The sequence below is a fragment of the Hydra vulgaris genome, chromosome 05 (assembly GCF_038396675.1).
Source record: "Hydra vulgaris chromosome 05, alternate assembly HydraT2T_AEP".
NCBI lineage: Eukaryota > Metazoa > Cnidaria > Hydrozoa > Anthoathecata > Hydridae > Hydra > Hydra vulgaris.
This window is the reverse complement of record NC_088924.1, coordinates 32,340,448-32,354,326: the sequence shown is the minus strand read 5'-3', so window position 1 is coordinate 32,354,326 and position 13,879 is coordinate 32,340,448. Positions and strand designations below refer to the sequence as shown.

At 25.3% G+C, this 13,879-nt stretch overlaps 1 protein-coding gene across 2 annotated transcripts in view; it reads right to left on the bottom strand.

Moving 5' to 3' along the window:
* LOC105846336 (DNA-binding protein RFX6) overlaps positions 1-13,879 on the bottom strand; it is a 64,535-nt gene that overhangs the window by 24,091 nt on the left and 26,565 nt on the right. For both annotated transcript variants that reach the window (XM_065797930.1, XM_065797929.1), the window contains exons 4-11: positions 10,935-10,996; positions 10,522-10,599; positions 10,193-10,328; positions 7,525-7,602; positions 7,289-7,402; positions 3,955-4,004; positions 1,674-1,774; positions 1,215-1,418 (exon numbers count right to left, since the gene is read on the bottom strand). In XM_065797930.1, coding sequence (XP_065654002.1) covers positions 1,215-1,418; positions 1,674-1,774; positions 3,955-4,004; positions 7,289-7,402; positions 7,525-7,602; positions 10,193-10,328; positions 10,522-10,599; positions 10,935-10,996 — 823 coding nt within the window. The remainder of the gene's footprint in view (positions 1-1,214; positions 1,419-1,673; positions 1,775-3,954; positions 4,005-7,288; positions 7,403-7,524; positions 7,603-10,192; positions 10,329-10,521; positions 10,600-10,934; positions 10,997-13,879) is intronic.

Here is a 13,879-nt window from a genome sequence, read left to right as displayed (position 1 = left end):
AAATAATTCTTTTAATTATACTAATAGTTATTTACATTATGACAATATTCAGTAGATATGGTGATAAGATATGGTGATAAGATATGGTGCTGATTTGTACAGTTTCACAAATAATTCAGTAGATATGGTGCTGATTTGTACAGTTTCACAAATAATTTTTTGTGGGTGTTATAGATAGAAATAACTATTTGTGGATCTATAGAGTAGAAGGTTATGGTGAGGAAAATAGTAGATTCAAATTGTAAAGAATTGTAGATTCAATCAATAACTACAAATTGTAGATTCAATTAATTAATTACTCCTATAAGTTGGTAAAAAAAATCAATATTCCGGTTACATAAGTGGTGAATTTAATTACTCAAAATTTATTCAACTCAATATATAAACCAACCAACATTTCAAATAAATAACAAGGAAACAACAAACATATTAGACTCAGTGATATCAGAATCTTTGGCTAGAATTTTTCATATAGAATGCATATCAAACTTTTTTTTAATATTTCTTGAATATTTTAATATTCCTTGTTTGTTGTTTCTTTAAAAGAATACAATTTTAGCATAGTTTTATATATATATATATATATATATATATATATATATATATATATATATATATATATATATATATATATAAACACATATATATATATATATATATATATATATATATATATATATATATATAATGGTTTTTTAATGATTTTTGTAAATTTTACTGATGATTTTAAGATGAACTATGTAGTTCGAAACATGTCTATCAAACATTTTATAAGTGTTGTTAATTTTATATATATATTTATATATATATAATAATTTTAATATATATATATATATATATATATATATATATATATATATATATATATATATATATAATACACATATATATATATATATATATATATTATACACATATGTATATATATATATACATTATATATATATATATATATATATATATATATATATATATATATATATATATATATATATATATATATATATATATAATATATATATATATATGTGTGTGTATGTGTGTGAAAATATACATATTTTCACACGCATACACACATATATATATATATATATATATATATATATATATATATATATATATATATATATATATATATATATTTAAGGACAAAAAGTCAATACAATAAGTGTTTATTCTAACATTAAATTATTGATAAATATATCAAATCATACATTCTTCATGAAGATTAGATTGATCTTGTTTACAATCAGCAGTAGTAAAAAGAGCCTGTGCTCCGATTGATGTTATATCAATTGCATTTAGTTCATTAATGAGGTTTTGAGCAATAACTTTGTCTGAAAGTACTTCTCGAAATGATTGAGCCAAACGAAGAAAAGATATTTGTCGTTTTACTGCTTGCACAAATCTTCGAGCAACTTAGAGTATAAACAAAAATATAATCTACCTTTTTCTAATGTATTATAATATTAGCAAAATTTCAATGTAAAATACTATTTATAATATAAAATATTAGCAATATATATATGTGTGTGTGTGTGTGTGTGTGTGTGTGTGTGTGTGTGTGTGTGTGTGTGTGTGTGTGTTTATATATAATATAAAATAGTGGCGAAAATTAAAGAAATTGTTAAAATAAAATTTAGTATCAATCTTTTAGGTAAATATAAAAATACCTTGCATTTTTCTTTCAAGTAAATGTGTATTTGAATTTTTAAGTGCAATATGAAGCCAATTTTCTAAACTATTAACAAATAAACGGACTTCTGTAAGTGTTCTAAATGAAAAAGATAAACAAATTTATGAACATTTATAAAATTTGTACAAAATATAAGATGCTCAGAGGGAAATATTAATAAAATTAATGAAAAAAACATTTTCACTTATAGTTAAAGTAAAACTTAAAAAACATAGAAAAAAAAAATATAGAAAAATGTAGAAAAACATAGAATAACATAGGAAAAATGAAATATGCAAGAAACATAGATAAGATAAAAATCAAACAATTAAAGATATATTGTTACATGTTTACAGAGCGTCATTTTACACAATTATTTTTCATCTATTTTTCTCTTTGATTATTTTAATTGTGAAAATTATCATTTTAACTGTAATGCAATGTGTTTATAGAAGAAGCTGGCAAAGCTTGATCAACTTCCATAGATCAAACTTCACTAACTTCTTCTATTTCCTTTCCACCTAATCTTAGTTTTGTTTCAAAACCTTAAGCAGCTGAATTTGCGGATACATTGTGTGTGTATATACATACATACATACATACATACATACATACATACATACATACATACATACATACATACATACATACATACATAATCATTTTTCAAAAAACAAAGATAAGAGCAAAGTTTTTTTTTATTTAAAATTAAAACAAATTTATGTTTATGCTTTAAATTTTATGTAATAACTAATAAACAGCTGATAAAATAATTATATTTTGATTTTTTATTTTAAATAGAAAAAATTGTTATTAAAGTTATTAGATATAGACTCAGCAAAATTTCCATAGTTCCACTTTCAATTTGTACATATAAATGAATTCATGAAGTATATGCATTTTTTTAAATTTTTCTACAGGAATTAAGAATAAATAAGCAAATAATATTACATTTAAAAATAATTAATTAAAAATTAAAAAACTTCTATAGTTCTATCAAAAACGAACCTTTATAAATTTTGTTTTAATATAATAATTTTTTAAACACTTTAGTCTTTAATAATGTGTATTACCATCTTTTACACTAATTAATTCGGTTTTTCATACTTTTTATAAGATTTTTTAAACAAACCTTTGAAATACCATTCCATGCTTGTTGGATAGAAGTTTTAAGTTCTTGTATTACATTATACTGTCGAGAATTTTCATATATAGTTTGTACCAATATTCCCCATAAATTTTCAATAGGGTTTAAGACAGGTGAATGTGATGCCCAATCCAAAACATACTTTTTTTTTCCTGGAGCCACTGTTTTACACTTTGTGCTGTGTAAATTGCCACAATATCTTGTTGGAAAATGCAATTGTAGGTAAACCTTCACTAAACTTGTTTAGAAAACTTTCTAAAAGATCATTGTAATTTCTTGCATTAATTTTTGTTGTAATAAAATATAACTCCATAGTTCCTCCTCCATAGCTGCTACTCATTGCAATGCTACCTTTTTTTTTTAATTAATTAATAATTAAAACTAACAGGCCCATCTAAGCTAAACTTTTTTTTGTTTGAAAAAACAACATTTTCCCATTCTGTATCCCATGTCATGTGGTTCTTGGCAAACATAAATCTTGCACTTTTACTTTTTTTTTTGTCAATGGTTTTGTGATCATTTTTCTAATGGAATTGTCCTGATTTTGACAAAACTTGTAGGACACGTCTTGCAGTCACAGGTAATTCCAGTTCAGTCCATATTTGTCTTGCTGTTTGTACTCTGTATGACTCCAAATGCAAAATGGAAGAATGTTGCCTTTTGGTTACTTTTTTATTTCTGCCCTTGGTGTGATTTTTGTTGTAATTTTGACCAAAGTTTATAAAATTATTCACTGCATGATAAAATCTTTTGATTTTCTTTGCAATTTGTTGATTTGGCAAACCCATATTTTTGCAAGCAACTGTTTTTGCTTTTTCTTCCTCATTTAACACCCTTTTGTGTGACATGGTATTAATTAAATAACAAGCATTAATTAAAAATAAACAAAACTTCCATATAAAACAAAGAAATCAAAATCTTACTGAAACTTTAATCAACTTTTATTTTGTGTTTAAAACAATATTAAAATATAGTAAAAGTTTTATAGAACTTTTGCTATATTTTTTGCTATTTATCTTATTATATATTTAATTGTTAGTAACCTTCAAATTCAAATATTAGGTCTTCTCTATAATATTAAATTCATAGGTTGTGCTAACAACAGCAAGGAGCTGATAAAATAATAACTCACTGATCAGTTATTTCCTCTAAAGTTGCTGGTACCAGGCTGTCATTTAAAACCTTAAAAAAGTTTTAAAACAACTTATAACATTAAAAACAAAAATATTTTAAAAATTCACTTTACTAACATTTTCTTGTTATTAGCTATAAATGCAATTTATAATATATATATCTATATATATCTATATATATATCTATATGTATATATATATTACATATATATATATATATATATATATATATATAAAATTAAAAAATACATACATAAAATAAAAAAATGCATATATATAATAAAATTATAATAAATAATACAACTATTGTCAAGAAGACTCACAACTCAGTTGTTTGCTTCTAACATTTGTGATATGTCAATATTTTTTAATGAATGGTCACTCTTTCCAAGTCCAATACTTTGCGTTATCTCAGATTTTTGTTTACTACTAAACTCTCATAGAAATGCAAGGGCGCACCCTCCGGTTTTTTCCCGGTTGTCCTGCGGGCAACTGAAATAGTTTTTTTTTTGCTTACTTGAATTGTCCGCTATGATAATTAGTAGTCCGGTATAGTTTTTTGGGGGTATTTTTTCTCGTGTAAAAATACTGAAGAAATAAACTTGAACGTCTGACTACTAAAATATGATTAATAAGAAATGGCTTATTTAAAAATTAATTAATAAAAAAAGTGAAATGTTATGATCTGTTAAAAAATATTAAGTAACTTTAGTTACAAAGAGATATTTGTAAAGAGATAACTTGAAATACAACTTTTAAAGATCGTCATTTTTGTTGTAGTCGATATCTGTTTTGTGTCGTTTCTTTTTGTCACTCATAACAAAAGTTTCATTATGCGGAGCAAAATAAGTTAAAAGCCATAACTGCAAAGAAATATTTTATAAAAAGAAAAATATTCTATTATTCTCTCTCAATCTTTGATCAAATTTAATTTAATTGAATGTTTAAAACATAATGTTTTTCTTGTTATCCATTATACAAAGACTTCTTTTTTTTAGAAAAAAAGAATTCCGACATGCATCATTAAGTGTATTCTAATAATGTTTTCTGATATGCATCCTAATAATGTTTATTATTTTTTATTACTAATTTTGTTTGACAAAGTTAAAATAAAAATTTATTTTACTAATGAAAAACCGAAGATGTAATGTGTTATTAATGATTCATATATTTGAAAAATATATATTTAGGGGTGTACTCTCATTTACTACCATGAGGGTACACCTCTAAAATGATATATAATCCATTATAAAATTAACTCTCTTTATTATACTCCTGCTAAGGTTGCCTTTCTCTATTATATTTGTCATATTCTTACTCCTTTTTATACTTTTAGAAATCTCTTATTCGTCTTATAATTATATTCGTTATAATATAAATATATTCGTAATATAATATAAATATATTCGTAAATATAAATATATTCGTCTAAACTTGACTCTCTGTCCTATTGTTGTAAACTTGGATTTCTTTCTATTCTAAATACTACCATGGTCGCTGTTTAAGCGTGTTTTTATCACCTGTTCCATCAGCCAAAATTTGATCTTGCTTGTCTTGTCATTCAACTTTTTTTACTGTAAATTGCATCCTTTTATTATAAGTGTTCTTTCTGCTCAAATAATTAAATGTTTAATTAAACAAACTGTTTAACATATTTTTTAAATTTTTTTTTTAATAAAATATTTATTTTCTTAAAAAATTAAAGATTCAGCATAGATATTATCCGAACCAAAAGGAGATTTTCTTTGATGAATTAAAGGCCTGAAATAAAAAGAAAATTTTTAAAATTAATATTTTTAACAATAATATTTTTAATATTAACATTTTTAACAGTAATATTTTTAACATTACTTTCATATTTATAGATTTAAATTATATAATTTAGAGCAAATTATAAATTTATCTGAAAAATATAGGAAAGTAAGAACCAAACATCAAAACATTGGATATTCTGTTTAATTAAGCCAGTCACGTTAATGGTCATAAGCAACAATTATGAAGGTAACTGGCCATTGCATTTGTGGACAATTTAAAAATCATTCTGTAGTCTGGATTATCGTAAAATATTCTGTAACTTTTAATGAAAATTAAAGAAAACTATTTACTTTCTATTTATTTCTTATTTTACAGGTCTCAAAATATATTTTATGTTGAACAGTTATCTTGTGTTGGAAAAGTATTCCATTATATCACATAGTATTCACATAAACATTAAATTCAAATATTTAATTTTGGTCTGCAAAATCCTTTTCATTCACTATATAATGAATGCTTTATTTATTTATAAACTTTCAATATTTTATTATGATTAAGTATATTAAACTAGAATCAATCATAAAATATTAGTTGCATTCTATTTCGAGGTTACATGGCATGGCAATTGGACTATTAAATAATAGTAATAACACTTGAAACATCGAAAAGAAAAAGTGTAAAGTTAAAGATTATAACTTTACACTTTTTCTAAGGTAATTTTATTCTATTATAAAGATGAATTACACTACAACATTTACTGTTATCATATTGTAAAATTACAATAATATTTTTACTTAGACTATTTTATTATAAATATGAATTACAATACAATATTTATTGTTATTGTATTGCAGTATTACAATAACTTTAAATCTCAGATTTTGTTTCTAAAAAAATTAATACAAGAACAATAGTTATTGTTTTTGTTATTGTTTTAATTACAATTATAATAGTCTGAACCATAGTGCGGAGTAGTGATATAAACAAATATCAATACAAACATAAAAACATCTACACGCATGCATATTTACACACTCACGCATACACATAAATATGCACTTACATTGTAAGATGTTTGTTGTGGTCAACTATGTCATAGAATACTTACAATCAAAAAATTTAAGGTTCAAATACACTCTGTTTTCTGGAAATGCCTTATTGAACCTGTTAAACTCAAGAACTTGATTTAAAAGAAATCTGCAATAATGCAATAAAAAAGTTTTTTAATTCAAGTCTTGCAAGGGTGATTGCAGATGATATCAAAACGTATAAGGAAAAAAAAGGATTGAATTGAGCAAACTTTGAGTGCCATAGAGTAGAAAAATCTTTTTATATGTTACTTAAATCTCTAGCATGTTGTTCATCTCAAAAATTAAATTAAAAAAAAGCCTCTTCAACCTTGGAAAGATGAATACAGTAAACAAAAAAAAAACAAAAAAAATTAAAATAATAGTTTGCAAATACAAAAAGCATATTTTGTAAAAAATTTGTTATTTACAGTTTTTTGAAATTATTTTTCACTTAAATAAAAATATTTTCTAGCTACAAAATTTTTTTACAAATTTTAACTATTTTTACCATAAATGTTATAGCATCACAAACACAAATTAAACTGACGATCTCAGGAACCTCAAACAATGATTTTAAATGGTTTGGTATACCTTGCCAAAAATGCACCAAATATTGATGAATCTGAAATTGAAAAATATTGATAAATCTGTAAATATCAAATGAAAATTATATTGCTATATAAATGATTATATTGTGGATTATTATTATATTAGCATAATATTATATGAATATCAAAAACATGCCGCCTCATAATTCTTAGCTACTGCAGTATCCAACAGACATTGACAATGTGTTCTGTACATAACCATGAAGGTATCTAGCTAAATTAAAAAACAATCAAACAATGAAATAACATAATGATCTGAAAGTATAATAACGTTAAACAACCTTAACATTACTTAAGCAATAATTAGAATTAATAACATAAAGTAAAAAAAATAAATAAATAAACAAAACAGATAAAAATAAACAAGAAGTTATCTCATTAAAATACTAAAATAAGCAGGATGCTATCTCCTTGTAATATTAAATAAACAGAAAGCTGCCTCTTAGGGATACTAGAATGAAAATTCATTTAGAAGTAAAAGTGAAAACAAAAAAAAGAAAAGAGAGAAAGTAAAATGAGTAAAAGATTTAAATGGATTTGAAAAATTTTTTAAAGGTTTTTAATGAAAAGAGAAATGAAGAAAAAAAGGATATTAATTAAAAAATTTATATAAAAAAAAGTCAGAGAAAAGAAAAAAATTCGAATTTAAATAAATAAATGATCGAATCAAATGAAGATTTTTATAAATAGTTTTTTATATGTAACTTGGTAACTTGTAATTGTTTTCTGTGTTCTTACTTATGTTTTGTTATTTATGATTTGTGCTTATTTTTTATAGATTTTCTGAAAGATTCTTGCGCTTTAATTTTGTTACTTTTCTTTAAATCTGTTAAATTTCAAAACTTTTATTCTTCTTTACTCCAACTATATTACTATTACTATATTACAATTACTATATTACTATTACTATATTACAATTACTACATTACTATTACTATATTACAATTACTATATTACCATTACTATATTACAATTACTATATTACTATTACTATATTACAATTACTATATTACAATTACTATATTACAATTACTATATTACAATTACTATATTACAATTACTATATTACAATTACTATATTACAATTACTATATTACAATTACTATATTACAATTACTAGATTACTATTACTATATTACTATTGTGCTCTTTTATTCTAATTAATGATTTAGTGCTTTTTTTATTTTTTTTATTTTTTTATTATCATTATTGTTAAATTATTGTTATTATTGTTATCATACTATTTTTATAATTATTACTTATTATATATATAAAGTTCTGTATTATTATTCAGTGTTTATTTAAGATTAGTAGAATTATTTTTTCAGAATATATATGATTGATTCATTTACCTAATACAAAATTATAAAAAAAAAAAAAACACTTTAAAAACCATATGAAACTATAGCAATACACATACTAATACCATTTTTTCTTTTTTTACAAATTGTCAAGTAGATTATATAGGATAAAACAAAACTTTTATTTATATAAAAAACTATTATATCTTTTCTTTATCTTTTTTAAACTATTAAATCAATTAGCAAATTTAGCAACTGCTAAGTTGTTTTTTGCATGTAATTTTCTTACTGCTAATTTAAGGGGCTAAGCAAAACAACCCTTTGAAAACAAGTTAAATTTAGTAAAGTAACACAACCCTATGAAAACTAGTTTAATTTAGTGGCTTAGCAACACAACCCTTTGAAAACAAGTTTAATTTAGTGGCTAAGCAATACAGCTAAATGCTCTTCGGACATCCATACAATTGGAACCATCTTAAGAGCAAGAGATGCCTAAAACTAGTGTAGACAATTAAAAAGCTAATTTTTTTTTTAAATATATTTTAATATTTATTTCACAACCATTAAAAGTAGTTCAGGTTTTTTTCAAAATAACTATATGATTTGTAGTTAACATTAAAAGTAGCCTAGGTTGACTTGAATCAACAAAAAGTAAAGAAGAACTAATGTAATTGTTAACTTCTCAGCAATGACTTTCTCCTTACTTTTCCTTTCCTAATTTTTAAAGAACGAAAAGTTATTGATCCACCTTCCTCAAAAATATCAAACTGATTTTATTAACAAATGTATGACACATTGATGGGTAGCCATAAAACTTTTATATAAATATATTTTAAATAAATATTAAATTTAAATGTTAAAAAACTAATGTTTTTTAACACTATCAAAACAAGCTTTTTTTTTTACGGTTATTTAGAAAGTTTGTCTTTTGTCTTATTTTCAAAACTGTATTTTAAAAATAAAATGATTATAATATGTATATTTATATCTATATATATATATATATATATATATATATATATATATATATATATATATATATATATATATATATATATATATATATATATATATATATATATACATACATATATATATATATATATATATATTTATATATCTATATATATATAAATATATATATATATATATATATGTATATATATATATATGTATATATGTATATATATATATATATATATATATATATATATATATATAAATATATATATATATATATATATATATATATATATGTATATATATATATGTATATATGTATATATATATATATATATATATATATATATATATATATATATATATATATATATATATATATATTCTTTGGATATATTGTATAACAAAATGAAGCATTATTTAAACATTTAAATAAGAATTAAGAAAATTAAGAAATAAAAAAACATTGTTTTCTTTTTTTTTAAACCACAAATAAAGATTTAAAAATTGTTTATAATTTATATATTAAGTTGGTAACAATACCTTGCATGTTTCAACATGATATGGTAAATGTAGCTGATGAGGAGAAGGAAAATCTGGTAATAAACTGCCAGACTTTGCAGCAGACAAAATTTTCCGTGAAGCATTATCTGAACTTAACATCTTTGATCCTGAAAACCTAGTTCAACACAAACTATAAACAAAAAATACCAGCACAAACTACAAGCAGAAAATGTTAAAAAAATTATTATTATTATTTTTAATTACTATGTTGAACACATGTTGACATGAGAGTTATTAATTCTTTAATTCCTATGTTGAACACATAACACATGTTGAAATGATTATTATCAATTTAAATTAAATCATGCCTTGTCAATCCTATGCCAGAATAAACTGTGTGATAATATTTTGAAGATTCTTTGATGGCAACTCCATAGTAATGATACCTAGCAAAAATGTATCATGCTAATACAATTTTGAATATGAAACAAAAAAAAAAAAAAACATAAAAAGAAATTGTATGTTACTTAAAATATAACAAAACAAAATTGGTTTCTCTTTTTCACAACAATAAATATATAACAAAAAAAACTTTTTTTTTAAATTTGAAAAAAAAAAAGAACATGAATAAAAGTATTTAAAGAATGGGAATCAAAAGAAGAATGGGAACCAGTCAAAAAAGAATGAGAATCAGCCATAGGCAGTCTTTTAAACATACTTTAAAAAAATCAAACACTGCTATAAACTGAAAATATCTGAAATAAAAAAAAAACTGACATACTTGGAGTTTCCCCTTGTTCCTAATCTCCTTGTTGTTAACTCTGGAAACTTCTGTCTAATTATCTGAGAACGCAATGTAAAACATTTAAAATTATAGTTAAAAAACATGAAAAATGTAATAAAAAATTTAGTTATGAATAAAACTTTGTACAAACTGAATATCAAGTTTATTACTAAAACTTGAAGCCATAGCATATCTATATTTGAAACAACACAATGTTGGGTTCTCAGATCTCAGTTATTTGTTATATTCATTGATAACTAAGTCATAAAGAACACCTAAAAACATTTATACTGAGAACACAAATTTAATACAAGCAAAAAAAACATTAGAAGATTTTCACAATTTATATTCATGTCCTGCTGCCTAGGATTTGCCTTTTTAGGCAAAGGCTAGGAGATGCCAACTCCGACTTAAAACACCCCCTGCCGTGGGGCTCTTGGTTGAGTAAAGGCTAGAGATGATCTCTCCATAAAAATACTCATCCTGGACAGATGTTAAATGCAACCGGCTACTGTCTTGTAGAAGGCCTCCTAGGCAAAGACTTAAGGGGTAAACAGATTCTATCTGTTGACCAACCTCAAACTCCTTCTTTATCTATTAGGCTGGCGCAGATGTATTTTTAATACATTGTTTCCAGTTTAGGATGTTGAATGCTGGATCTTCTTGACTCAATGCATGGGTTTTGCTTCTTCAGCCTATATTGTTGTTATCGTTGACTTTAACGCTCATCACACTGAATGGCTTGGCTCAAGTGTCAGTGATTCTGCAGGCATCAAAGCCTACAACTTTTGCCTTTCTCAATCCCTAACTCAAATAATCATCATTCCAACTCACTTTCCAGACAACCTGAATCATTTACTTTCTCTACTTGACTTATATCTTGTTTCTGATCCTAGTCAGTGCTCAGTTTCTCTACATTCACCCTTAGGTGCTTCTGATTACAGTTTGATATCTCTAAAACTAATATCTCATTCATCTTCGTCACCTGAATCCCCCTATTATCATACCACTTACAACTACCTTAAAGCTGACTGGGATTCTTTCTGTGATTTTCTTCGTGATGGCCTTTGGGTAGAAATGTGCTTCTTACATAACTTCGTGGATTCAGGCTAGCATGGAATCTTTTGTTCCTTCTTGACAATTCCAGGTCAAGCCTTACTCTCCTCCATGGTTTTCCTCACATTGTGCTGCTGCGATTGCCAATCAAAACTGTTACTTCCATATCTATCAGCAAAACAGTTCTCCAGAAAACAGACGTCTGTTTATTAATACTAGAAACCATTGTAAAAAGATTTTGTCTAATGCCAAAGCCCACTATTCTCAGGTCATGAAATTTCGTATCATCTCAAAGATTAGGCTCTCATGACTTCTAGAGAATCTTTAATAGTATTAATAATAAGAGCAAATCTTTAATTCCACCTCTCTTGTATGGTTTGGACTTTGTCACCTCACCTAAAGACAAAGCTGAATTGTTTGCTAAAAACTTTTCATCAATATCATCTCTTGATACTAGTTGCGTTCTACCTGGTATTACCAACTAACAGGTTGATCAATTGCTTGACATTTGTATCACTCCAGCTTCTGTATCTAAAGTGATTTCCTGATTAGACTCTTCTACAACTTGTGGCCCGGACAACATACCTGTTATTGTCTTGCAGAAGTGTTCTTTGGAGCTGTCGTCTATACTCTCAAAACTATTCAACAAGTGCTTATCAGAGTCTTGTTATTCAGCCTGCTGGAAAGCGGCATTCGTTATCCCTATTTTCAAAAATTCTGGAGAGCGATCTGATTCGTCTAACTACCGCCCCATTAGTCTTCTTTCTATCATAAACAAGGTTTTTGAATCTTAAATTAACAAACACCTAATTTCTCATTGAATCTATTAACTTTCCGACCATCAATATGGATTTCGATCTTTTCGTTCTACAGCTGATTTACTAACAGTAATAACCAATAGGTTTTATCGTAAATTAGATAAAGGTGAAGAGGTTAAGGCCATTGCTCTTGACATTTCAAAAGCTTTTGATAAAGTTTGGCATGCTGGTCTTCTCCATAAGCTTTCTTCTTATGGTGTATCTGGTAACATCTTTAAGATAATTGAATCCTTCATTGTTTGCTGATGATACTATAATTTATTCTTGTTGTGATAAGAAACCAACACACTCTGATTGCTTGGAGGGGGTATTTGAGCTTGAAAAGGATCTCACTTCTGCTACAGCACGGGGCTCACAGTGGCTGGTGAACTTCAATATAGATAAAACACAATTTTTTTCAGCCAATCATTATCACAATAATTTAGATCTTTCGATATTTATGAACGATAATGTACTCGATGAGTCATCAACTCTTAATCTTCTAGGATTAATTCTTACTTCCGATCTTTCTTGGAAACCATATATCAAACCTGTTGCAAAATTAGCATCTGCTAAGGTTGCATCTCTTTATCAAGCTCAACACTTTCTTACTCCAGATTCTATTCTCTATCTCTATAAATCTCAAATCCGGTCTTGTATGGAATACTGTTGCCATATCTGGGCGGATCTTCTAATGATGCCCTTTCTCTTTTAGACAAGGTGCAAAAACGCATAGCTGAACCTGCTCTTGCAGCTATCTTCTAATTAGGGTACAGTTCTAAAATGCAGTTTAATGGTTCTGAGGCAGGCTGATAGTAAGGTTTCCAGAACTCTGTGGTAGCTCTCAGAGAGACTGATTCCATCAACAGCTGCAAAATATAAGAGTATTATCAGTGCCATGTTGAGCATGGATGGTGTCCCTGTTAACGTTTTTGGTGCCCATTGTCGAGGCCACATAAAGAGCCCTATGTTACGACTTAATAGTTTTTTAACAGTTAATTTACAGGACTGAGAATATTGCATAGCTCATTGCTTGGGAGGCCGTGCTCTATCTATGAATGAGTCAAGATCTCTTTAAACTTAAAACAT